At 45.3% G+C, this 25,613-nt stretch overlaps 3 protein-coding genes across 4 annotated transcripts; 1 reads left to right on the top strand and 2 right to left on the bottom strand.

Moving 5' to 3' along the window:
- Window positions 1–1,752: 1,752 nt before the first annotated feature.
- On the bottom strand, window positions 1,753–6,020 carry HSD11B1L (hydroxysteroid 11-beta dehydrogenase 1 like). Its single transcript, XM_065652679.1, has 8 exons — window positions 5,997–6,020; window positions 5,070–5,237; window positions 4,208–4,338; window positions 3,818–3,929; window positions 3,237–3,328; window positions 2,851–2,944; window positions 2,158–2,323; window positions 1,753–1,939 (listed from the first exon to the last, which is right to left on the bottom strand). The coding sequence occupies exons 2-8, from the start codon at window positions 5,152–5,154 to the stop codon at window positions 1,753–1,755; spliced, it is 867 nt and encodes a 288-aa protein (XP_065508751.1). The 5' UTR covers window positions 5,155–5,237; window positions 5,997–6,020.
- Window positions 6,021–6,277: 257 nt separating this feature from the next.
- On the top strand, window positions 6,278–9,770 carry MICOS13 (mitochondrial contact site and cristae organizing system subunit 13). 2 transcript variants are annotated; one of them, XM_065652848.1, is made up of 4 exons: window positions 6,278–6,356; window positions 7,539–7,695; window positions 8,438–8,489; window positions 9,549–9,770. In XM_065652848.1, the coding sequence occupies exons 1-4, from the start codon at window positions 6,328–6,330 to the stop codon at window positions 9,644–9,646; spliced, it is 336 nt and encodes a 111-aa protein (XP_065508920.1). In that variant the 5' UTR covers window positions 6,278–6,327; the 3' UTR covers window positions 9,647–9,770. The 2 variants fall into 2 exon arrangements, with proteins under 2 accessions (XP_065508920.1, XP_065508919.1); XM_065652847.1 differs by lacking the exon at window positions 6,278–6,356 and adding an exon at window positions 6,480–6,809.
- A 1,379-nt stretch (window positions 9,771–11,149) lies between these two features.
- On the bottom strand, window positions 11,150–25,442 carry LOC135999276 (scaffold attachment factor B1-like). Its single transcript, XM_065652846.1, is given in 20 exon segments — window positions 11,150–11,420; window positions 12,299–12,420; window positions 13,081–13,123; window positions 13,560–13,697; window positions 13,914–14,207; window positions 14,692–14,798; window positions 15,200–15,291; window positions 15,633–15,772; window positions 16,653–16,729; window positions 16,825–16,974; window positions 18,159–18,259; window positions 19,606–19,655; window positions 20,074–20,572; window positions 21,479–21,506; window positions 21,952–22,014; window positions 22,393–22,599; window positions 22,685–22,749; window positions 23,467–23,554; window positions 24,982–25,235; window positions 25,238–25,442. Coding segments are annotated over 20 exon segments (2,850 nt in total). The 3' UTR covers window positions 11,150–11,293.
- Window positions 25,443–25,613: the final 171 nt, after the last annotated feature.

The following is a 25,613-nucleotide window of genomic DNA, read 5'->3' as shown; positions in this document are numbered from 1 at the left end:
CTCCATCAGGCTGAAGGCACAGGAGACCAGTCCCTTTACCTCCAGGAACTGTCCTGCCTCCCTGCACGCGCGCAGGTCCGTGTTTCGTAGCTCTCCATGGTAACGGAGCATTTTCTCGATCAAGGCAAGAGAAGATGAGCGCGAGCAGAGGGACAGAAGCTGCACACGCTGCCTCCCCGCGTCAGCAGGGACCTAACGCTGGTGAGTGGGCAGCTCTGATTCCCAGACGAATGGGACGTTTTCTCCATCCGAATTTAGCAAGGGGACTCAGCCCTTCCACCTTCTGCAAAGGTTTCCCGAGCAGACACAAGGACAGCACGATGAGAGACGGTTGCCATTCTGGTTTTTTTCCCCACCACCCCCTCCAAGGCACAGATTATAAATTCTGCAGCATATATAGATAGAGATATATACACATACACTGAAACACAGAACATAGTTCAGAGCTTGATTTAACAAAGATCCCTGGGGGTGGGGGGTGTCGTACTGACAAGGCACATCCCTTTAACAACTTGAAACAGTCTCTTTAGGTTTCTACTAAAATAAGGAAAGAAAGAAACAAAACCACATAAAAAACAAACCAGCCCCACAACCCTTCTGCGTCATTAGTTTCAATATTCCAGAGTTTGGTAATGTACCGAGAACATTCCCTTGTGTGTGCGTGTGTGTGTCTGTGCTTAAATAGGGTCAGAGGGTCGGTGGGAAAAAAAAGGTTGATGCAATTGCTAGTGAAGCAAGAGGGGGGAATTCAGAGAACCTCAGCCAGCTCCCCCCCCAGCTGCCCTTTGTTCGGATGTTTGCGGCAGTTTCTTTAAGTACCTTCACATCTCAACCACCCTCTGCATCCGATGCTGAGTCGATGAGCGATGGGTGAAGCTGCGCGAGTCTGTGTGTTTCTATAGTCCATGTTTACGTATTGTAAATACCATTTTTATACTTAACATCTATTATGTATGTGATTTGTACAATGTACTTTATTTCTGCTACAAGTAATTTCATGAAGTTTAAACTTAATCTAATTTTGGAAAAAAAAAAAAAAAGACCAACAAATGCAAAATGGGAAAAAAAAAAAAGACGACTTAGGAAATTCTAGGTCAAGCTGGTTTAAAACAAGCAGTTTCTTCCATCGCAATTACTGATGTGACTGTACAATGTTACAGGTACGATACAAGTTTCGTCAATGTCAAACTCCTCACTCTGGTCAAAAAAAATCTTAAATTTATTTAATAAAAGTTTTACTTGCTGAGTAACTGGGATTTTACTTCTTGCATTAGTTGCAGCTGCTTTTAGGTGAAGCTTACGCTTGAAGACAAAGGAAACTTCAACATGCAACACCAACACATTACAAAATAGTTTAATTAAAATAGAGATTAAAATTCTATTTATAGGAAGCAAGAAGGTTCGCAGAATCCACACAACGAAGCAGTGGAGTCCCGGGAATGTTCTGACATTCCAGGATGTCCTGTAGAGACAGAGGTTAGAGCTGGCGCGGAGGAGCCGGGGGAGGCAAAAGCAGGTGAGGAGATGTGGGCGCTGAGATGGGAACAGCGGGGAGATCTGAATGACGGGTGGAAATACCAGCTCTGCGGCTGGAGCGGGAGGAGACACAGACCAAGAAGAGTCTCACGAAAAGAGAGAAGGTTCCTTTGTCACCCGCTCCAGCTCGACAGCGGCGGCTGAACGGGATGCTCAGTGGGACGGGGGGAATGCGATGAGAAGGGATGCAGGATGGGAGGGGAGACTGAGCGTCCCTTACGGACCGCTGTAGTTGTAGTAGCTCTGTAAAACCTGGTCCCGGTTACTCGGGAACAAAACCCAGAGCCGGCACACGTGCTGCAGCCACCACGGGTAGAAAAGCTCCTGCACCCGCACGGCTCCCCCTCGGACGATGGCGAGCGCGGCTTCGGGAGCGGGAGAAGCCGTCAGGTACACTTTGCCCCTGGAAGGAAACGGGATCATGCAAAGCCGGTCAGTCCTTGGTGTGGTTTGAAGTGCGCAGACTGAGTCCTACAGGGCTGTGCACGCCTGCACATCCAAACAGATGCGCACACCATCTGAAATGCAGTTGCCGTGCGTTTCTTTTTTTGCACGCTCTCAAAAAGAGGCGTTGCTGCAGACACGCTCCCTCCCAGACTCCTGTACCCTCCAAATACACACCTGGTGTTCTCTAACGCCGTGTCAGTGTCGATCAGGCCGAGGATGCACAGGGTGACTGAGACTTTTCTCTTCTGCATGGTGAGCTCATGGCGCAGCGAGCCGAAGAATCCGTCCAGTGCGAACTTGGTGGCAGAATAAGAAGTGGTGAAGGGAGTGGGTATTCGTCCTGGAGAGGAAAAAGAGAGAACGAAAACCACCAGGAAAAAGTGGCTGTAAGGAGAGGAAATCTGGGCAGAGACAGAGGCTTTGCCATCCCGCATCAACCCGTGTTCTGTTTGGGTGCATTTTCCTCTTTCTAGTCACACACAGACACTTAGAAAATTACACCACTTTGTGTGAGCACATCCCAGCACAAGAGCCACCACATATGTGGATAAGGGGAGGAAATTTTTTCTGACACAGTAACCAGGTCACACGCTGGGCTAAAAAGCCCAATGCGATGATCCACCTGCAGAATTCCCTTCTCCCATCACATGCAAACACATGCAGTGGGCATTTGGTGAGGGAAGAGCAAAGTTCCAAGGGAATGCAAAATGGTGCAACACAGAAGGTCTTCCAGAAAACAAGAAGGCCAGGCAGGCACCGTCCTGCTGGCTGCTCCAAAACGCACAGCTTGAGAACGTGCTGAAGGACACGGAGAACCACGACGTGCTGGGAACCATCGTTTCCACAAGGCCAATTAAAGACACTGACCTGTGAGGGAGGAAACAACCACCAGGGAGCCGTTGCTCTTCTCCAGGGTGTGAAGAGCTGCCGTTGCGAGCGCCACGTAACTGAAGAAATTCACCTGGAATGACAAAAGTAGAAATGGAAGAAGCAAAAGGGTTCAGAAGGAAGGTCAGCATGAGCCAGAAAGCCAGTAAAGTGGTCAGAAATGGAAAGGAGCATGGCTTGGGTTTGCTTTTTCAAACATCGAGTGAAAAGAATAATATCTGTGGGGATGGGGACAAACGTTGCACCCATCAGCCTTTCCGATTCCAGAAAAAGCGATGGAGGAGAGTCAGAACAAAGGTTATTCCTGGGCTTTAACATACGGATTTCTTTACGGGAGCCAACGAGCTGTTTATAAGCCATTTCACCTGCATGAGCCGGCGAGTGTATTCCACATCTCCATCCCACATCTGGAAACGAGTCCCACCGATGTGGTTGAGCACCAGGTAATCCAGTCCCCCTGTAGACAGGAGAAAAAGCAGCTGAAGCGAGGCCGTCCCCTAACCAAGGGACTCCGAAATGCAGCAGGGGGGCTGGACCAAGCAGCCACCCCTCAGAAGGCTGGGAAGTGCTTTACCGTGAAGATATATTAAATATGTCCATCTGGGAGCAGCTTTGCCTGCTCCTCAAGGCTCAGCCTGGAAGGAAAGCTGTTCTTTGACGGCAGCTCTCCAAAGTGATGGTTTAGGGTATGCAGACTTCTGGTGGTACACTGTTTCCGAAGTTATTTGTAACAGCAAAATTATGTGCAAAAGCATCAGCAGAAACAGCAGAAGGTTTAAAAGAAAGGTCTGAATTGATGGCTGCCGGACTGGCGGGTCATCCAGGCCACAGCACACACTTGCACACCCGCATCAGGAAAACCAAGAGCATAATGAAGTAATTAAGACATCAAATAATGCAAAGTTTGTTCTCTCTCCTTAGTATGTCATTTTTTTTTTCCGCTTACCCAGGTTTTGCACAGCAAACCGAACCACCCTTTCGGGCTCTGAAGGGGAAGACATATCTGCAGGGATATAAAATATTTTCTTTGCTCCAAGCGTCTGGCATTTCTTCGCCACCTTGAAAATGAACACACATCCAAAGATTAAACAGTACGGAGTGTGGGGGGAAAGACTGGAAATAAGAGCACTGTAAGGCACTGGTTTTTCCCAGCACTACAGTCAGTGAAAGTCAATTCTGGGCAGAGACACCTTAATTTTAAATCTACAGCTATTCAGCCCATGGGGAGCTGGTTGTGCATCCAGACTTTGTTTAACTGGACAGTTAAATAGAGGTAACTCTTAGAAGGATGCAGTTTCAATCTACCCTGGAAATATATATACAAAGTTGTTCTTACCTTCTGCAGCACGGCTTCCCTCCTCGCAGTCAAAACGATCTCAGCACCAAATCGGGAATAATGATACGCCATCTGCTCCCCAATCCCAGCGCTGGCTCCAGTCAGGAGAACGCGGGCACCCGACAAGCGCTCTTGTTTATGGGAACGAGAACAAAAGGTACAGAAATAAGGGAAGGAAGCAGCAGAAGTGCTGCCCTCAACGACTGGCCGAGCTCTAAAGCAGAAAGGTGTGAGTGCTGAGAAGTCTCGATGCTTCTCTAAAACTAAAAGAGGTAGGATTGACCTTGAGAAGCCATGAGATTAAAAATACCTTCCAATTCTTGCTAGGCCGAAAATAATTCTAAAAAATTTTTTGAAAAAAATTAAATAAAATTTTAAATTTCTTTTTGTGGACGTTACACCCAAGCCAGCCGTGCCACACGCCCTCTGCCTGGCTTCCCAGACCAGTATCTTTCAAGGACGAAGTTGGTTTTCACCTTATAAAAAGCTGCACGACATAAACCTGGCTCTGGGGCTCCTGCCTCCCGCATGCAACTTATCATTTGCTGTCGGTTTGGAGACACCCCGGCCCCCTCGTGCCTGCACTGCGCAGCTATAAAGGTGGTTCTGGACCCCGAGGAGTTTGTAATCAAAAGAAAAAAGAGGAAGGCAGTGGCAAAGTACATGTAATTTTCTTTCCCTTGTGAATGCTGTTACACCATTTTGTCTTCCTCTTCGTTTCAAGCTCCTCTTTATTCCTGGGGCCACCCCGCCTGCTGAGACTATGGGCAGGAACAAGAGCACCCGTCAGAGCTTGGAAATTCAACCTCTTCTCTAATGCGCCCGATGTTGCGGTTTGGAATGACCCCCCTGCTGAGCCTACCTGGGTCGAAAGGGTCTTTCCAGAAGAAAGCCAGGAGCGCGGCGACGATCCCCGCGGCACAAAGCGCCGTCCCAATCGCCTTCATACCCCCCAGGTTGTGAAGGACAAAGTGGAGTTTTCAAGCTGACGACTCCAGAGAAAAATGGGAACACGCGTGAACTTCGGTGCCTGGAAGGTTCAGAGATAATACAGCGGATATTCCTTAAGTTGAGAAGTTTGCAGGTAGTTTTGGAACTCAAGGGGTTTAAGTTAAAAACGTAATGTGATTTGACAACGCGACACGTCTTCTGTTTCTGCTCGTTGTATCTATTTCTACTTCCTGGTTACAAACAGGGGACCCAGATCGGACCATCCAATATTTGCTTAAAGGTGAGTAAAACAACAGGTATGTTCTGTTTTGAACCTGTCTGGATTTTCTTAGGATTAAGAAAAAAGAGAGAAACGCGCTCGCCCTGGGAACTGCGATGGTTGCTGGACACGACAGGCACCCCCTTGTCGGGGCCAAATTTTATGTGTGTACAGAGTCTAAAAGGTTAGGAGCTCTATTAAAAAAATAAACTTAAGCGATAAAGAGAAGGAAAGGAAAGGGGAAAAGGAAAGGGGAGGAAGTGAGAAAAGGGAGAAAAGGAAAGGAGAAAAGGGAAAAGGAAAGGGAAAGGAGAGGAAAGGAAAGGAGAAAAGGAAAGGAGAAAAGGGAAAAGAGAGGAAAGGAAAAGAAAGGAGAGGAAAGAAAATGAGAAAAGGAAATGAGGAAAAGAGAGGATCTTTCCCTGGCAACTCCCAGAGCTCTGAACTCAACCTCTGTGCAACACGAGTCCTCTCTAGTCTACAGGAAAAAAAAAACCTCGCGTCGGATCTTACGGAACGTTTAATTAATGAGTGATCACGCTCACAGCTGGCGCCATTAAGCACAGAAAGAAGCCGCACCTCAGCAGAACCGGCACTTCTCACCGTGCGGGGCGGCCGCAGAGCGGCGGCCGCAGCCGGCGGGACGGAGCCTGGGCCCGGCGGGCCCGGCCGAGCAGCAGCCGGGCCCGGGCCGCCGGGGCAGCGCGAAACCGGCGCCGGGGACGCGAGCGCAACGGGCGGGAACCGGCGCCGCGCGGACCCGCGAAGCGCGCAGGGCGCGCGGCGGCCACGCCCCCCCGCCGAGCGCCGGCCCGGCTGCCATGGCAACCGCCGGGGGCCGGCGGGGATAGGCGGAGCCGCCGCGCTTCCCCGGCCACGTGACCGGCTCCCGGAGGCCCCCGCGGCAGCCATGGCCGCCCGGCTCTTCCCCGCCGTCAAGTGAGTCCCCGCGGCCGCGCTGCCCGGAGAGCCCGGCCCGGCACCCCCCCCCGGGCCCCGCATGCACCGCCCGGCCCGGCCCGCCGCGCACAGGGCGGCCGCCGGCTCTGCCGGGCCTGTTTCCGTGGCGCCCGGCCTTGCGGCGCGGCGCCCTTGACCTCCCTCGGCCGCCATGTCCGTGTGTCTCCTCACGGCGGCGGGAACCGGCGGCCTCGTCAGGGCGGCGGGAACACAGCTGCCGGCGGGGAATCCCGGCCGAGGGAGCCCCTGCAGAGCTGGACCTGCAGCCCCCGCAGCGCTGGGGGGAAGGGGCTCCTGGGGGAGCAGGACGTCATTAACAGAAAAATCCCTTTTCCCCAAAATAATTGTGAAAGCGTGGATTTTTTGTCTTGCCTCTCTCGACGGCGGTACCTGCCATATGTTCTGCAACTGCATTAGTGCTGTCGGGCAAGTGTATGTGTGGTTTGTTGGTTGGTTTTTTTCCCCTAGGTGTACAATAGGTTTTTTTTAAAGGGGAAACAACTCTCTGCTCTGTGAATTTGAAAAAGACAGTTTCCTCAGATCTCTTCTCTATAATGAAAAAGTAACTACAGGTCAAATATTCTCCTCCTGTCTCCCGTTTTGCAGGTTGCCCATCCAGACTGGTGTTTGCAGCCCGTGCAGCCTATGGGGAACTTTAGGAGCCTGGGCAATGCAGGAACAGGCCTGGCCAGGTGTTAACTGGGCTGTAATGAGCTTAACAAGGTCTTGGTGTCTGTCAGATTAATCACATTACTTATTAGCAAGACAGCAAGAACCGCATCATTAACATGGATGTTAAACCCACTGCGAAATCACTTAGTTCCTTTTATCAAAGGTACATGCCAGTGATTCTCAGACTTTAAAAACTGGTGCGTAGTCTGAGCTGTTTGACACTTTCTCGTTTTTTCTTGAAAACTGTCACTGATAAAATGTGAATGGGGACGGTTTCAAGGGGTTGACGGGGGATAGTTTGCCTAGGAAGAAAAAGGAAGGTAGCTACGTATTTTTTCTGCCGCTTTTTGTCTGCAATAAGACATTACAGCAGCATATTTGTGACCCTCAGATTTCTTTCTCAGCACTCCCCCTTTGATGGTCACAGCTCCCAAGGTGCGTTGATCATCGTGTTGTGAACTGAACTGTTGCGCCGTTTGATTCTTTCAGGTTTGTCGTCAAGGGCGGCGTGGCTGGAGCCGCCGTGTTCGTGGTGTACGAGCAGGGGCTGCTGGGCAGCGGCGCCCAGGGTGCTGAAGCTCTCCAGAAAGCTCGAGCAGCGCTGCCGCCCGCCGTCCAGGAGTGGACGAATTACATAGGCTGGGAGGTGAGGACTGCGCAGGTGGCAACAGCCAACAAAACAAGCACGTTCTTTGAACGAGGAGGAGAAAACACTGGGGCGATGTTCCGGTTCCAGCAATGCTGGCAGGGGCTTTGCTGTTGAAGCTGGATTTCACATTGAAAATATTTTGAGGAGGATCGAAATGGAAGGAGGATAAAATTTTAAATTTAGGGGAGAGACATCGCTCACAGATGTTGTTTCAAAGGAGAAGGGGTAACTAGGGGATTGCAAACGTGCTCTGCAAGATACTTCACTAGGTAGTGGTATTCCTAAGCTTCTTTTGAAGGATCCTACATGCTTTTAAAAAATTAATGAAAAGATCCTCCTCCTAATTTCTCAAGCTGTTTACAGTTCATCTGAAGAGGCCCTTTGAGTAATTCTTAGTGTTTAAAATCCTCAGAACCAGAGGAGCCTTTGCTGAAAGTTTGAAAAGCAGTTTTCATATTAGAGCGTATTCTAAACTAACAGGTAACTGTGAGGAGGCAGCCATGGAGATGAGTTTTCAGGAGCACCCAAATGATAAGTTACCACCTTCTGCACCCACTTTATACTGGGGCAAAGAGCAAAGTCCAGACTTTAAGTCTGATCCCTTTTGAGACTTACGGAGAGTAGGCACTCAAGTATCTTTGAGATGAGGTCAAGAGGCTTCTCCAAGGTGATGCGAGTCCTGTTATATGTGAAACCCCTCAAGTGCTGATCTTTTTTCTCTCTCCTTCTCTCTTTCCAGCTCCCACCCACTCCAAAATTGGACTTTTCCCCCTCTGATTCCTGGAACAAAGGTAAAATAACTTCCAACAAACTGTGAAACGAACAAAGGGCCAAGAGTGATGTAGCTTATACCAGTCTTGTTTCAATACTGTCCTCCTGGATTGGGTGATGGAGAGGAAGGTGATAGATGGTGCGGTCCGGTGGGAGGAGCATTGGGACTGGGACTAGGGAAGTGCATCCTGCTCCAGGTTTTACCTGTAGCACCCCGAATGACTTTGGACTTAATTTTCTGTTGTTCCAGCTGTGAAATAAGGAGGAGGGTGTGCACTCATAAACCTGTCTGCCTTTTCTAACCAGAGGAGTTGGTGTTTCTTTTACCTACTATGCTGTCAGTATGTCTGAACGCAGCCTCTGACTTTTCAGAAGGGATGAGTATTCCCATTATTATTAGAATTTTAGAGATCCAGCTTGGAGGCCAAAGCATGTTGTAAATAGTAAGTTAATTTATAGGATGAGAGGAAATGGCCTCAAGTTGCACCAGGGGAGGCTTAGGTTGGATATTAGGAAAAAATTATTCACTGAAAAGATTGTCGGGCATTGGAACAGCCCCCCAGAGGGGTTGAATAAAACACGGGGATGAAGTTCTTAGGGACATGGGTTAGAGGTAGACTTGATAGTGTCGGGTTAATGGTTGGACTCGATGATCTTAAAGGTCTTTTCCAACCAAAAGCGTTCTACGATTCTGTAGTTTTTATGGCACAGCAAAAAGTCTTCATGTCATCCTGGGGAAACACGGTCCACAAATATTGTGACATGTCCGACGTCACCCCCAGAGTCTGTGGCAAGGCCAGAAATAAAATGGAACTTTGCTCGGTTCTTTGTTTCAGTCTTCTAATTGTCTGTCCCTTATACTGGTACCAAAGTTGGAATTTCTCTGTGTCACAAATGCTGCTGAGACAATAAACCTGTACTTGAACCAAGGATCATTCAGGCCTCAGTGTATTTGAAAGCTGAGATGAAGCTGGATTTTTCTCTCCACGGTTAAAGAGATCTGCAATGCTAGAATAACATTAGGAAGTTTGGCTTGAATGGTGCTGTTCTTGGGCTGACTCTCCTCTGTTTCCTTGCAGGAGTGCAGACAGTCATGTCTGCCCTGTCTGTAGCTCCCACCAGGGCCTGTGAATACAGCGTGGAAGGCTGGAAGTACGTGAAGGATCTTGTCAAGTGAGCACGTTCTCCGGGGTTCAGGATTCTCTCCATCCTGTGTTTTGGGGATGACACACAGTCCATCCCGCTGGAGGGCAGCTCAGCCATGCAAGGGCTACAATAAAATCATTTGGCAGTTCCGTTTGTATTTGGGCTGGTTTTAGCTGATTTCTGTCTGAGCAGCGATCAGAGGATCCACAGAGATCACGCGTCAGTTTAACGAAGCGATGGCGTGTGCTGAGGTATGGCTCCTGTTCTAAAGCTGCCAGACTCGCTAACTGAACAGATTATTCATTTTTTAAATTTTACCAGCTGTTGGCTAGAACTAAGTGGATTCATTTTGTCTCTTGAGTTGAAAAAGTATTGTCTGCTGGCTTCTTTAAATGTCTGTAAAAAAAGTGCTAGAACTCCCTTGAAGACACTCACACCTCTGTGTGTGACGCTTTTTGGCAACTGAGCAAGAGGAAGCAGCGATGGGAAGTATCTCCGGGCACAGCAGTCCCCGTGGAACAGAGAATGAGGCTGAGGGATTCAGAAATGTCTTTTTTTTTTTTCTTTTTTAAGCCAGAAACCTTGTTTGCTGATAGGAAACAACACAAAATGGGAGCTGGGAAAGGAGGTGCCAGGAAAGCAAGAGTATTCTTTCGCTCTCCGTCTCTTCTTCCCCAGGAGACAGCTCCTCTGAAGAGGAGGAGCCAAGATTACAGTGCACTTAGTTCCCTGCCAAAATATAAGTAGGTCTGGAAGAAAGAAGGATTTGCAAGGGTTTTGTTTCCTTTTTTAACTAGTTATACGATGGAACTTACTGCCAGGAGATTTCAGAGGATTTGGTGAAGGTATAAATAGCTTTAAAAAGCGCTTAAGTTAATTCCTGAAGGACGGGTCCATCAGTGGCTCTTAAACCTGATGGCCCAGGTGGAAACTACAGCTCAGTAAACCCCGGAGTGCCGGCCACTGGGAGGTTATCGCCTGATGATGACTGCTCTACGTACACCCTGCTCCAATGTATTTTTCTTTACGCGCCTGCTTCTACAAGAGGAAGAATACCGAGCGGGAAGGACTTTTTCATCTAACCTGGCGCATCTGTTCTCCTCTTACTGCATCTCAGTGACAACGTGTACGTTCAGTGAGGGACTGATCCTTTCATACAGTTGCTGGGTTTAAGTTGAATGTTTTGCCAAGTCTAGTTTGTGACTTACAGAAATAATTGTAGGTAAGACGGGGTGCTGATCAGATTCCTTTGCTGAGCAGACAGAATAAGTGGCAGTGTAGAAATTGAGCTGTGGTGTAACTCACAGAATTGTTGAGCTTAGAAGGGCCCTCTCAAGATAATCTAGTTCAACATCCATGCTCAAGCAAGTTCACCTTTGAAATTACATGGTTTAACATAGAGCTGAATAAATTTGTTTTCCAGGGACTGCTGAAACAAAGCAATTAACTGTAAACTGGCTTTTATTTATGGAAAATGGAATGCTTCATTAATAAACATTTTCAATGGGATATGAACAACACATTACAAAACAAATGAGTTCACATTGGATTGAGTGATGTAATATGGCAGCAGCTTAAAAAAAAATACACTTACAGTAGCCCATAAGTTACAATTAATGGTAACCCTGGGTAACAGCTTTATTTCAATTGCCACCTTGCATTAAAAATTAAAACATACTCAGTAGCGACGGTTGAAACGAGGATCGTTAGGTCTGTTTGTTCTCTCCTGGCCAGCAAATCCTTCTTGCATTCCTCCTCCGTGCATCATCTGACTTTGGTTGCCACCTTGCATGAAACCTCCACGCCTAGAAAGGGATTGAGACATTTTAATTTCCTCTTGTGACCCCAACAGTCAGGCTGATACAACAGGTGTTATTTTAGAACTTTTTGCGTGATTTTTCACTCTTCACTACGATGCGCTACATAAAAACCACAGCAGTGTTTAATCTTGGTGTCCTTTAACCTTTCGACCATGATCTCCCCGCTCACATCCATCCCTGCACAAGTACCACATTCGTACCTTCTCATGTTAGCCAGAGTCAACAAAATAGGTTTAAGTAAAACAACTCAGTCACAAACTGACTCAAATGCTTTACCAAGGTACGTGCAAATCTTGTATTTATATTGCTGTTAAGTCAAATCTCCGTAATAAGTCTTCTGTTCAACTAACATGACAAACAAGAAAATAAGATTTTCTTAATCTAGTTTATGCTACATTGATGCCCCAGTTTACTCTGAACATCCCAGCTTGTTTCAACTGGTCAATTGATTTTTGGTGTTTCTGTAGGCTGGCTTACTCACAGGACTTATTAAAAAACAAAATCACAACACCAAACCTCAAAACACACCCCGATCTGTAAGCATTTTATTAACTTGTTTGCCTTTCAAAGGGCTGGCAGGACGGTGCTTCCAACAACCACAAACTGGAGAAGAACCACTACCTTGAAAATATCAGGCTTCAATAGTAATGAAGACTTTCAGGTGTGAAGTTATTGAAGAAAAAAGAAAATCATGCCAACGTTTTGATGCACAAGGCAAGCGGCTACTCACCTGTAGTCCATCCAACAGAGAACAAAGTTGGAAAAAAAAAGAATCGTACATCCAAAAACTGCATCCTACTTATACATACAGCAGTATTCCTTAGGTGCACAAGAAAAAAAATCTCCTCAGTTAACAGACTAACCGTGACTGGGGGGGGATCCCTCTGCTGTCGCTCATTCTTCTGTCAGATCCGTAGCCACCCCAGCTCTCCCGAGAGTCTCGCGAATGACGGTCTGGTCCTCCCGGGCGCTCATCTGGATAATGCTAAAAGGCAAAGAGCAATTGCAGAACCGCCTGAAAAAAACTCTTTAAGGTTGCTCAGCTCTAATTACTCGATCTCAGAATCATTCAGGATGGAAGGGACCTCCTGAGACCATCTAGTCCAGCCCCCAACTCAAGCCGGATCAGACCCAGAACAGTCTCCCATCCTCACAGCTGGACACTTCACAACTTCCCATGCACCCTGATCCAGCGTCTGACCACCTTCACAGGCTTTGTGTGTGTCTTTTTTTAAATGTGATTTGCTCTGTTTTGGATGGAATTTCCTGTGTTTCCGTTTGTGCTCATTGACTCTTGTCCTGTACTGAGTCCAGCCCGGCTCCATCTCCTCCACATGCTCCCTCCCATGAGCTATTGATGCACATTGACCACACAACCCCCGGCCTTTCTCCTCTCCAGGCTCAACAGTCCCTTTTTGACACAATTCACTTGTTTTGTATCAGAACAGCTTTATCTAACTCTTATAATAAACAAGTCTTCGAACTGAATTTCATCTTATTAAAGAAAACAAGACAATCTGGTTATCGATACGTATTTCGGAGATATCATTTAATTCCTCACTACTGCAATTTAATCTGACACACACTATTAAAAAACAGGCTATAAGAAGTTAAGATGTTTCTGTAGCTTTATAAAGCAACTTACCTGTCCATCCCGATCTCCCATCATTGTCCTTGATCCGTATCTCCTACAAACAGACAAGTAAAATCAGACTGTGGTAGAACAACATACAGCAGTCTGTTAAAATCCCTCTGTGTAACAACCCAGATGAAAAATCCTGCTTCCCTGGAGCACCAACATTATCTACAAAAGGCACAAACAGCTGGAACACGTGGAAACCAGGACACATTTTGCATTCCTGGAAAACCCAGTCAGTCTTAAGGTACAAATGAGAATATTCTCATTAAGATGCTGGGTGCCTAGAATGTCATTTAGGACGTTTTCAGAATGCTACTAATGTGTGAAACAGCATTACAAGTACAGATCTTTTCATGGTCGTGTAAGAAAAAGTCTGTGGCCACTAAGCCGCACTTACAAAACAAAATGCAAGTCAAATACACAGTAAAGGTGGCAAAATGTGACATTAAATATATTTTTGTCTTTCGATCTGAGGCAACACGAACCTGTCTATTGAATGATCTTGATAATGGCCACGATCCCTGTGATCGAAGTCGTGGAAGCGATCCTGGCGACCGAAATCTGAGTGGTACCTGTCGTTCATTGCCATTCGCTTTGCTTCTGGCCAGTACGGATCATCTCTCCTGCAAGGAAGAACGTGCTCATTTTAGTCAAGATAATGACTTTTGATATTGTTCCCTTATTCCAAAGTGTGCGAACCAGAAGGATAATTAAGTTCAAAAGGGAGCTAAAAAATCCTCTATTGAACATGATCATCTCAATGCAACCAGCACAGGCTGATGAGACAGCAGCTGGCAGCGCCGTTTTCCACCCGCATCCCTTGTGTTTATTGGCTTTACCTGCCGTCTATGTCGTACGGTCTCCTCATTGCAGACCGACGTTCTTGTTCGTAGCGGAGCTGCTCGTGCTGGCGTCGCAGCTCTTCTCTTTCCCGCTGAATGCGATCCTGTTCTCTTCTCCTTTCGTGTTCTATGTGCATCCGCTCTCTTTCCAGTCGTTCTCTTTCCATCCGTTCTCGTTCAAGGCGCTGCCTCTCGATCTCCAGTCTCTCCCGAGCAATCTCCAGCCTCTCCCTTTCTTCCCGTTCCCGGATGGTCTGCAGGTGCTGCTGTCTCTCCCGGCGCTCACGTGTACTGTTTGAACAGAAAAACAAAAGTTACGGATCTAATACTTCAACAAATAAGTTAAAATGGGGAAGAGAAAAGAAAATAAAAGCTCATTCCTTCTACTCTAACACATCCGGCTCTGAAGAAGTCAGAACAGTATGTGGGACAGGAGGACTCCACTAAGGCTCAGAAACTTCTTCCTCTCCAGTAAGAATGATGAAAATATTTACCCCCCGTCCAATTCAACTTATTTTAGCTAAGTAATAAAGTTTTGTAATGTGTGAAAATTGTTTTAACATGGAATTCAGGTCACAGTTTTAGCGAGGAATTTGCAGGATGGCCATTGCCACCTTTATCCTGGGTTCAACAGCATGGAAACAGAAATAAAACCAAAAAATCATCAAATACCTGAATTAGGTTCTTAATTTCTCTATAGACACAATGTATTTAAATACAAAAATATTCATTCAAGGTAAAAAAACAAAAGAATGAATTCCACTGCTGCTCTTACCGGCGCTGCTCTGCCTCCCTCATTTTTCGCTGTGCTTTGATTTTGTAAAATGGCACAATCCCTTGTCTCTCTCTGCTCTCTGACTTGCGATCCTGGCTCTTAATGCTCTGTATTTAATATTGAAGTAGAGAAACTTAATGGAGAACATTTATAAAAGGACAACTATCACAAACAATATTCTGAGCTCTGTTTCCATTCATACATCTCATGTCTCAAAGCTCGGTCCCCACATTTTTTAAAAAAGCTGTTCTTTTTTAAACATTACAGACACAGCATACACTAACATATACTAATACTTACCTTCCCACGCTTGTTTGGCAGGATTTCATTGCTGAATATGGTACCAGCTGTGTGAAAGGTGTTTTACTAATTAAGATCTAAATCCACATTATAGAAACTCTAGTTGGACAAACCGGTTAGACAAGCGGGGGCTACACGTAGGTTGGCACAATTCGGTATTCATTCCTAAAGAAAACTGCCGTGTTTCCCAAGCAGAAACATTACTTACTCTGTCTTTTGATGTAGTTGACGTTTTCACACTAATAACAGGTTCTCCTTTGGATTTATCCATTACCACTGTTCTCTCTGTTCCTTTATTTCCTAAATAAATCCGAGATTGAGGGGAAAGAGATGGAAAAAAAACCCAGTCAAACTACATAACCTACACCAGTCATCACTGTGCCAGAGGTTACATTCTCTAAAATGCAAAAACCAGCCATTTGAGCTTCTCTTCAAAAATAAATTTTCACTACACCTATTCCAAGTGCTTCTGTTAAGGATGACACGATGTTAAACACCCTCCCCTCCTTCATACCTTCTGAATTTCCAGCTAAGAACTGGAAATAATCCTAGAATATTGGAGCTTCTTTGGAAAGAACTACCTGCAATTACTCACACTTCACCCTATCTTTTACTCTATAAAAAAATAATAGCCAAATTACCTGACTTAATAGTTTTAGGTTGATCTGATGAACCAGACTTCAGTTCATCTTTCTCTTTTTTTTCTTTTTCATCTTTGTCTTCTGTCTTTTTAGGATCATCTTTTTGGTCAGACTTCTCATCTCTTTTAACACTGCCAGGTCTACAGAGAGATATTGATATAGATTAGACTGATACAGAGCAAGAGAAAAGAAAATTAAAGCAACAAAGTAGAATTCTGATGTGACATGACAGTCATAATTAGATTTCCCAAGATTTCCTTCTACAACTTCCTTCACCATCAAATAAAACAACCAGACCATGCTGTGCGGTTGTCAGAAAAGCTCGGCCGTGATTCAAAAATCACACCACCATGTGCTTAATGCCCACAAAGCTTCTTGTTCAACATCATAATTATGAAGTTCCAATATGAATCAGTTTTGTTGGGCAATTAGGCGAAAAAAAAGGCAAAACCTTCTCAGGAAATACCATTTTAAATGAGTTATGCCTCAATAAGATAATTAAAGCAAAGGAGTCAGTGTCATATTCACTCTCTTAGTGTCTTTTTCAGCTACTTCAGCAATGCTAGAGAGAAAAAACATAGTGCTGAAGAGGAACGTGTTCTGGAAACAGGATCTTGGACAACTGATCTCTGCCTCTTGGTGAGCACAACCACCTGAGAAAGCCCCATTCCAACGAGAGGAAAATGTACTGGAGAAACAGTGACATACTGATCACAATTCTCAAATGGCCCTTCCCATAGACTCATGACATGAGAACACCCAATCTTTACTAGAACCCAAATATAGCTGGATTAAAATGTGTGCTTGAAAATGCAACTTTCCAATGCCTGCCTTAAAGCATGGAATAGAAACACATGAAGTTAAGCACCAAACATCAACAGTAGTTTATCTTGTAGGAAGAGTTGCTCTTTTTGACTGTTTGCCACAGAAATTCTTACTGTAACTCTGTTCTTCCTGACAAATCAACACAGACTGAAGAACAGCAAAACCCCTTCGGACAGAGAATTTTTACAACAGTACCTCTCGTTGACCGGTTCTTTCTTTGCTTCATTCTCTTTCTTTTCACTTGGCTTCTTCCCAGCGGGTTCATTTTTGGCCTGAAATTGATTTTGCACATCATCAGCTGAGAATGTGGTCTTGGTAATTTGTACAATCTGGTGGTGATGGGGTATCTTTGAGGATCGGTACTCACTTTTTCTACAGAGATTATTTTCCCATGTAACTCTGTTTTGTGGAGGTGAGTAATGCACTTGGTGGCTTCCTCGGCCGTGGACATGGTCACGAAGCCGTAGCAGCGAGCGCCGGGACTGCGAGCATTGGTCACCACTTTAGCACCCACCACCTGTCCAAGATAAGGAGCTTTAACACGCACTGTCACACATGCCCACCGCCAAACAGCAAGAAGTACGAGCTCTGTTTCTACTCTGGTTTCTCCCTGTCTGGCATCATTCCGGAAACGCCTGTTTTTCAGAGGTTAACAAACACGAAAGGAGAATTGCTTTGCCATCTCCCCTCAAATAAATGTTTTAAAGTTGCCGCTAAGAGGCAGACCCACCACATTATCTACAATCTTGTTTAACAAACAGGAAGTTTCCCCAAAAAGTCTGACTTGAAAAAGCCCACGTAAAACATGCATTTTCATAAATGATGCTTATTTATGCTCATATATTCAATGCAGCTCACTCTGTGTGACAGAAATAAATCATATTTCACAGAGGTGTCGTATTTTAAAGTACAGCTGAATAAAGAATATGCTCTTGAGCATTTATTGCAGGTGTACATCTACTTCTAGGAAGCTTGGCCTCTGCTAATACTAAAAAAAAACCCCAGTAATTTTATTTAAATGACTAAATGTTACCATGGCATCTAAGAAGAGGCAAATACTAGGTTGGATGTCACATCGTTTTTAATTACATTTCAAAATTTGGTGGTACATCTCTATGACACATGTTCCAGGTTCCTAGATGGAATTCTGAACAAATAAATAGAAGGAAATATTGCATTTTTGTTATGAGGAATGTTAAAAAGGTTTTACTAGTCTCATGACGTTTAGACAAACTCAAAGCTGTGCTATACTTACTTTTTGTACCTCTTGTAAAGTCAAATTTAGGTTCTAGAATATTTTTGTTAAAGATTCAATAGGTGATTGTTAGCACATAGTTTTCTTTTACTACAATCTTTAAATAGGCTTTGAAGGTCTGTCAAAAATCCTTCCTGCCATCTCTGACATCCGTCTTCTATTAAACTTTCAATTTCCCAACTGAGAAGGAGATTTAACTTGCCATTTTGTCTGTCATTAATAACAACTGCAGGAAACCCAGCCACCCAAAACCAAACCAAACGCTGCCCCAAACTACCCAACAGGGGCTTTTTAGAGCAACTGCCAACTTGAGACAAGAAGAAAACTTCCGGTACCAAGGCAATTTTAAAGATATTCCCCAATAATGATGTTTCAACATTATTAAGACACTTTCAAGCGAAAAAAAAATCCAAACCACCACGAAAAACCCCCACACCGTCCCTTACCTTCCCGTATTTGCTGAACAGATTCTTCAGATCCGTGGCTCTGGTAGTGGAAGCCAGTCCGCTCACCCAAAAGTTTCTACTGGAACTGCCAGCAGCGTGACCTAAAACCAGACAAACCCAAAACATACCCACAGTCCTAATTATTTCAACAGCTGCTTCTAAATTTAAAAGGAGCAGTTTCACAAATCTTCTGTTTTTAAAAAATCATAGGGTAAATGAAATGCAATGTATTAGTGGTCTCCTCCCATGATTCACATTCCTGAAGGCAAGAAGCATTCCAAGTCCAAGAACTTTTAGGATGGAACTACAAGCTTTGATACACGCAACAGAAACATGTCATTCTTCAAGGAACTGGAGCGGTGCAGACCTGAAGTAACTGTGGTTCTTCAGAACGTGCCTGTCTAGAAAACTCCTCGTCCTTAATAAAATCTTTCCATACACGTGTGGAAATAGCAATGTGTGAGTCAGAAGTGACTTGTATATATTTCTGTACCTTCCTTTTGGCTCAACCGCTTTGCTCTGTATGCACAAAGAGATAATCAAGCAGCTAGCTCTCCCCAGTGCTGCTTCCTAAGACGAAAAATGATTTAAACAAATGTTATGGAACACAGCACATCTTTTGGAGAAAGGTACGCAGGGGCAAGGCTATCAGACACCAAGGCTCCTGAAGGTCATCTGGAATGCAAACTTCGAGAGTAGTTTTTTCCAGCCCACAAAACCCCACACTCATCTCCATGGGTAAACGACAGCACGCACAAAACACTCCTTCAAATATCCTGAAATAACCCAAGATGACAGAGTGTAAGCAAGAGGTAAACTGGTCCAAATGGAGCCGAGGGTGAGTCCAGTAGCTCGCCCAGATAAAACCCTGGATCTTGGAAAAAGCAGCTGACAATGAGTTCAGCCTGTGTTGAAAAACCCAATTAAAACCAAGTTCTTCGTGCCCAGCTGGCAGACAGATCTCATAATGAGTTTCTTGCCTGTTAGAGGAATTGCTGGAACTTCCATGCTTGCAGTGCCCAGCTACCTGCCTGCAGTAGATAAGAACGTTAACGGTCAGCTCTAAATTTTCTGCTCTGTTCAGGCAGGAGAGAACAGAGCGCTGGGGTGAGCTGCAAAGACATGATGTATTAAAAAGAAAAAGAAGGAGCAGGAACCTGACACTGCTGGGCAAGAATTCTGCATCTTGCTTATGATGCACATTTAAACCGTAAATAGGATCTGCGTGGACAAAGGTTTAATAACATCCATCTAATTTGAAGACAACGTTAAGCTGTAAGTTTATGTGACATTTAAATACACAAATACTAGATTCCAAATTACTTCAGCACGTCTATATTTAACAACTGCACAAATGCCAACACTTTTTCCGCTGAAATACTCCACCCAATACAAAAATGGTTACTCCCAGCAATCATTCAAGTTGTAATTTTGAAAAGAAACGTACCTTTCTCATCCTTTGAGATTATCTTTGTATCTCTGTCCTCCTCAACAGGGCTAAAGACAAAACACCACATTATTCAAGTCAGAAAGAAAAGTGAATAACCATAAATGATGAAAAATGCTAAAATGAAATACCTACCAGAAAATGTTGCAAATGAAAACACACCTTTGTACATTTAAGAAATCTGACAGTAAATAATGAAGTCAGATTCTTAAACAGACTTATATTATGAAGACATTAACAAATAAGAGTAATTTAAGGAAACAACCTTTGAAGGTTGAGGAAGGAAGGAAATCAAACCCTCTGTCTTTAGAAAAAAATATCTGCACATGAAGAAATAAAACAGACTCTTTAGGAATAGGCTACAATTTCATCAGTCTCGGTGGCCAATTGAAGGAAACCGCTTATGCGCATCACTTAACGACCAATGAAAAAAGATAGCATCTGGTCTAGAACGGAGAAAAAACAAACCTCTTTTTCTGATCACCGCCCTCACTGGCTGAGGACTCTTTAGTAGCAGGGGATTCCTCAGAATTAGCTTTGTCTTCTGTTTTCTTGACATCTTCTTTGCCTTCTTGGCCTTCGGGACCTGCGCCTTTTGCCGCTGTTCCCCCACTAGAGGCTTCCAGGCCTTGGGAGCGTTTGCTACTCTGATCGCTTGGGGTCTCTACCACTAAAGAGCCACAGTCCGGTTTCTCTTCCTCTAGTGTCTGTTCACTTGTCTCCCCTTTCGCTACAACTAAACGCTTTGCTTCCTTCCTTGCCAAAGCTTGTGCCGATTTGCTGTCCAAATCTAAAGCATCTTCCTCCACCTGAGCGGCAGCAAGAGCGTCCTCTTCCTCCGCCAGCCTCTTGCCTGGCACCGCGTTACTCGCTTCCTGCGCATGTGGCCGCTCCGCTTCGGAAGTTTCTTCGTTAAGTACTTCAGATTTACAAGTTTCCCCCAAAATGTCGAGTATTTTCTCATTTTCTACGGATTTAACAGGAATAGAATGGCACAAGATTTAATCACCAGGGAAATACAGCAATCACAAATGTGGAACTGGCATGGCTGCCACACTAACACCAAGAGAACTTCTAAGCTACACAGAGATTGGAAAACCCTAAGTGTACACAGTGTGCAAAGTACCGCGCTACCTGCTGTCTCACAAACTACCAAACCAGCCCTACAGTGTTAACAGGGAAGAAAAATGCCCCCAGATTTAACAAAAACCTTCTGGCTGTTCCTGGATATTCTTCACCAAACGGTTCAGCTCTGTTTCTTCTCTAGTTAGCTTCCAGAGTCCGAGACGCTTAACTGAACGTATCAAGGCACTGAGGGTTCAATTTTTAAATTTCTGTGAAATCCTTTTAGAGCAGACAGTCCAACATGAGAACTGGGCATCTTCTGATGGTGCATGAGAGTGTTTGCAGTCCAGAAAGTGAAAAGTATCTGTATGAAATTCCCATGAAGAAACTCTCTTCTTTCTTCTGTATCCAGTAACTAACCTTTACATTTTAATGCCCTACAGTATCTTTTTATTGCTTTCACTGCTCTCTACTTAGTAACAGCGTTAAGGTGTGTGCGATATCACAAGATCTGTTTACAAGTAGAATCTTTAGCTTTTAAACTGCGATTAACTTCTCTAAATCCACTTATGTAGTTTAACAGGTTTTTAAACCATTTCATTTCACTGGAAATATTGCAAAGATGACAAGCATCACTTCACAGATCTGGGGATATGATTGGGTTTCCAATCTCTATGACCCTGCATAATCTGGATTGTCCATCATAAAAATAATGCAAATTATGTTCGTTTGCTTGGGTTTTTTTAAGAGTTAATGGTTTAAAAAGTATTAGTTGAAAAGACAGGAATATGTTTTTCTTTAACAGTACCTGGTTCCAAGTGCAGCTTCTCCATTTTCTGTTTGGGAAAATAAACACAGAATGAGGATTTTATCAAATATGTTTTGTAACACAGAATTTCTAACAGCAACCCCCCGCCCAACCCCGAGATTGAAATCTACACAAATTCACCTACTACGTTTAGCATGTTTTTCCCCATCCACTGCAACCGAGTATTTTATGTAGGTAATTCTTCTGGCACATTAAAGCCAAATCACAGTTTCAGCCACAATTGCATTCTCGTATGTAACTTGGAATATTAAAGAGACCAGTAAAGTATCTTTGTGTAGCACATCAACTGCAGAGTGGAAACCAAACCCAGCTACTGCTTGATACAATCAGCAAGAGAAAGAAGAAATAAACAGTACAATTTCATATTATGGTCATGTTTTCGTTTGTGTAGTATGAACACAGAGTGAATACTGATAATAACAACCTGAAATACAGCAACATTTTCAATTTACCTTCATCTCAGTTAGATCAGAAGAGGAGGCATCTAAATTGTTTTCAATTTCATCATAATCTTCCTAAAGGAGTAAAAAAGGAATTACAACAGAAATTCTTTAAACCAGAACATTATTTCTACAGAAAACATTGCCAAATCATCAGAGAGTTGAAAACATATTTTTTGTCTCCATATATACAGATATCTCGCTGGCTGGGTACAGGTGTTTATATACTTAAACACATTTAAATGGGAAGAGTGAACACTAGAACTGCTACCTTTCAAGCCTCTGAGAGGTCCCAAAACATTTATCACTTAAACAGCAGGACATGAGAGCTGCTGATGTGAAATAGAATCCACACCAAACCATGTCCTATACTCTGTTACACTCAAATAACTCACCCAAGTGCCCATATACTTATTAAATATCTTCTGAAAATGTCCAAAGACCTCTACTCACCTCATTTTCTGTTAGCTGATCTGGAAGTTCTTTCATTTCCGTTTCAACATTGTCTTTATTATCAGACAAAGAATCAAGAATGTTATCAGGACTATAGTCTTCTCCACAGTCTACGGCACTGCCATTATCGATTTCAGCCTCGTCTAACACACTGATATCCATCATGTCAATATCCTGCAAGGTATCCAGACTTGCTTCGATGTCCTCCTACAGAAAGAAAAAGGGGAGCCGTTTATTTTTTGTGGGTTAAATGATGCATATTTTTAGTAACAGCAATCATGACTTCACTTACCTGCCCATCTCTAGAGTTTTCTTCCAGCCCATTGTCTTCAACACCTTCTTCTTCTGATTTTCTTCCTAAAAATAGTATCACTGAAGTGAGATACAGCACTAAATTTCTAAACGTGCCTGCTCTTCCTGAATTATCTATCCAACACTGTTTAAGAATTTAAGAACTGGCTATGAGCAATTCAAATAAACCACACATAATACGGCCCACACAATATTTAACATTTTTGAGGCACAATATACTTAAATCACTAATGAGCTATTTCAGAACAGTTTGTTTTCAAAACAGCAGTTAGAAAATTAAATACAACACTAACAACAGTTATACACATTTCTTATTTGTGCAACAAAAAATTGTTCTAATTACTCCTGTTCTAATTTCTCACATCTAAAAATGTATCCCAAAGATAATTCAAGAGCTTCTATGAAAAAAAGGAAAATGTATATAGTTACGGCAAGGAAATTAGTACCTGGGGTGTTGTGAAGCCACCCTGACGTACACTGGCAGAGCTTTCGCTGCGGCCCCGTGCTCTGTACCTGACACAATTCTACACTCACAAATCCAGAAACATCCGCAACTTATGGTCTCATCTACAGGCTTCAAGACTCGCAAGTGGAGTACGGCTGGATGTCATATTATCGTTTAAACTTGTTATTGCTCACAGTTTTAATGCTTTGTGTACAGAAAAAAGAAAAAGCACTCTTTTTTTACAGAAGGAATCAACGTTGTATGCTAACTTCTAGCTACAAGGAAACAAAGGAACTGTATTTGTCTGGAGTCCATACCTTTGCTAGTTCTTTTGGGCGTTCTCTTGTTGGTTAGTTCTGAGGCCACAGGAATTTCATCAGGATCTCCTCCTTCATCCTCAATGGCCTATTGGGGACAGCAGCACGACATTGGTTGTATCATTTGGTTGTTTGCATTTATACAGGTTTTCGACAGGATGAATTTCCTCACAGTAGCCTGTACGGGGCCATGTTTTGGATCTGTGCTGAGAACGGCGCTGATACCACAGGGATGTTTCAGCCGTCGTGGAGCAGCGGGTGCTGCACAGCGCCAAGGCCTTTTCTGCTTCTCACACTGCCCGGCCAGGGGTGCACGGGACCTTGGGAGGGGACCCAGGCAGGACAGCTGCCCCAGCCCACCCACAGGACATTCCAGACCAAATGCTCAGCAATAAAACTTGTAGGGGTGGGGCTGCCATTACTTGGCATCAGTCAGTTCAGAGTGAGTAACTTTTCTTTTACATAATTTGTTTTCCTTGGGTGTTTTTTTTCTTTTTCCTCCTCTCTGTTGGCTTTTTTTTTGCCATTATTTTTAAAAAAATTATTAAACTGCCTTTATCTCAAGCCACAAGTGTTCTCTTGCTTTGATCCTTCCAATTCTCCCCCCCAATCCTGCCAGGAGGGTTGGGGCGAGCAAGCGGCCGTGTGCTGCTTAACTGTCTACTACGGTTAAACCACAACAGCATTTTTACAGATGTGTCGGATGGAAACATCTGTGTCTCATCCTAGTAAAGATCACACAGCCAAGCAGCCGTATCAGCCATTAGAAACGCTGACTAGTGAAGGCATGTAACACAACCCCGCAGCCAAATCACGCCACGGCTGAGGAGCAAAGGTGCCCTCATCTGTAAACAAGGCTCCCTGCTTAGCAGATAAGCACTTTAAGGGTATAAAACTGAGAATGACCACTACAGGAACTCAAATGCACCCAGCAGTATTTTTTTCTTAACACGTAGACCTATTAGAATGTATAAAATGGTCATGACTGGCTACACTGTTCTGGCTTCTTTTAAGTCTGTGAAAATATATTCCGGAGAGGTGGAGCCTGATGAAGCGCATACAGAGGAAGCGAGATAAGAGATACAGGGAACGTGTGTACATGCTGGGGGGAGAGGGAATCGGGGAAAGACACAGGTACGTGTGGGACAGGGAGCAAGGGAAAGATCGAGGCCAGCACGGAGCGAGATCAAGAGCAGAGGCTCCGCAGAGACCCGAGGGAAGGAAGGAAGGGGAAGGAAGGGGAAGGAAGGGGAAGGAAGGGGAAGGAAGGGGAAGGAAGGGGAAGGAAGGGGAAGGAAGGGGAAGGAAGGGGAAGGAAGGGGAAGGAAGGGGAAGGAAGGGGAAGGAAGGGGAAGGAAGGGGAAGGAAGGGGCAGCCCGGCGCAGCGACAGCAGCAGCAGCGCCCTCAGAGGCTCCTCCAGCACGGCCAGAGCGCAGCGCGCATGCGCCGGGCGCCTCGGGCCTGGGAACAAGGGCCCGGATGACGCGTCCCCTCCCCCCGTCTCGGCGCCTCACCTTCCTCAGCCGCTCCATGAGGACGCTCTTGTTGCCGCCGCTGTCCAGGCTCCGGCGCTTCAGCTCGGCCCGCAGGTCGATGACTCGTAGCTCGCTCAGCCGCCGAGTTTCGGATTCTGAGCCGAGAGCCGCGGCCCCGCCAAGGGATGTGAAGTCCCCCAGCCCGGCCGCCGACTGACTCTCCGCCATGAAGGCCCCTTCGATACTCCGCCTCAGGCCCGAACACACGGGAGAACACAACACAATCACACACTAACCCTGCGATCACGGCACAAAATGGTGGGGAGGCCGGGACGCGCCGAGGGGAGGGGGGGGGGAACCCCGCTCCGCGCATGCGCGGAGAGAAGAGCGATGACCAGCGGGGGGGAGGGCGGGGCTTGGAGGGAATTTGAGTGACAACTCTTGCGCAGGCGCAGAAAGCGTCGCCTGCGCCGGCGGATGGCTGGCGAGCTCTTGCGCATGCGTCTCAGCGCCGAAACAGGCCGCGGTTGCGCAGTGTTGCGGTGAGGGAGTCAAATGAAGTTGTGCGCATGCGCCCCCGCGCGCCAGCCCGCTCCGCGCGGAGGGGTTCACGTGCGCATGTCGCTCGGGCCGCTCGGTGGGCGCGTGTGCGGGCTGCGTCTGCTTCCCTC

The sequence above is a fragment of the Caloenas nicobarica genome, chromosome 27 (assembly GCF_036013445.1).
Source record: "Caloenas nicobarica isolate bCalNic1 chromosome 27, bCalNic1.hap1, whole genome shotgun sequence".
NCBI lineage: Eukaryota > Metazoa > Chordata > Aves > Columbiformes > Columbidae > Caloenas > Caloenas nicobarica.
This window is presented reverse-complemented; position numbering and strand designations above follow the sequence as displayed.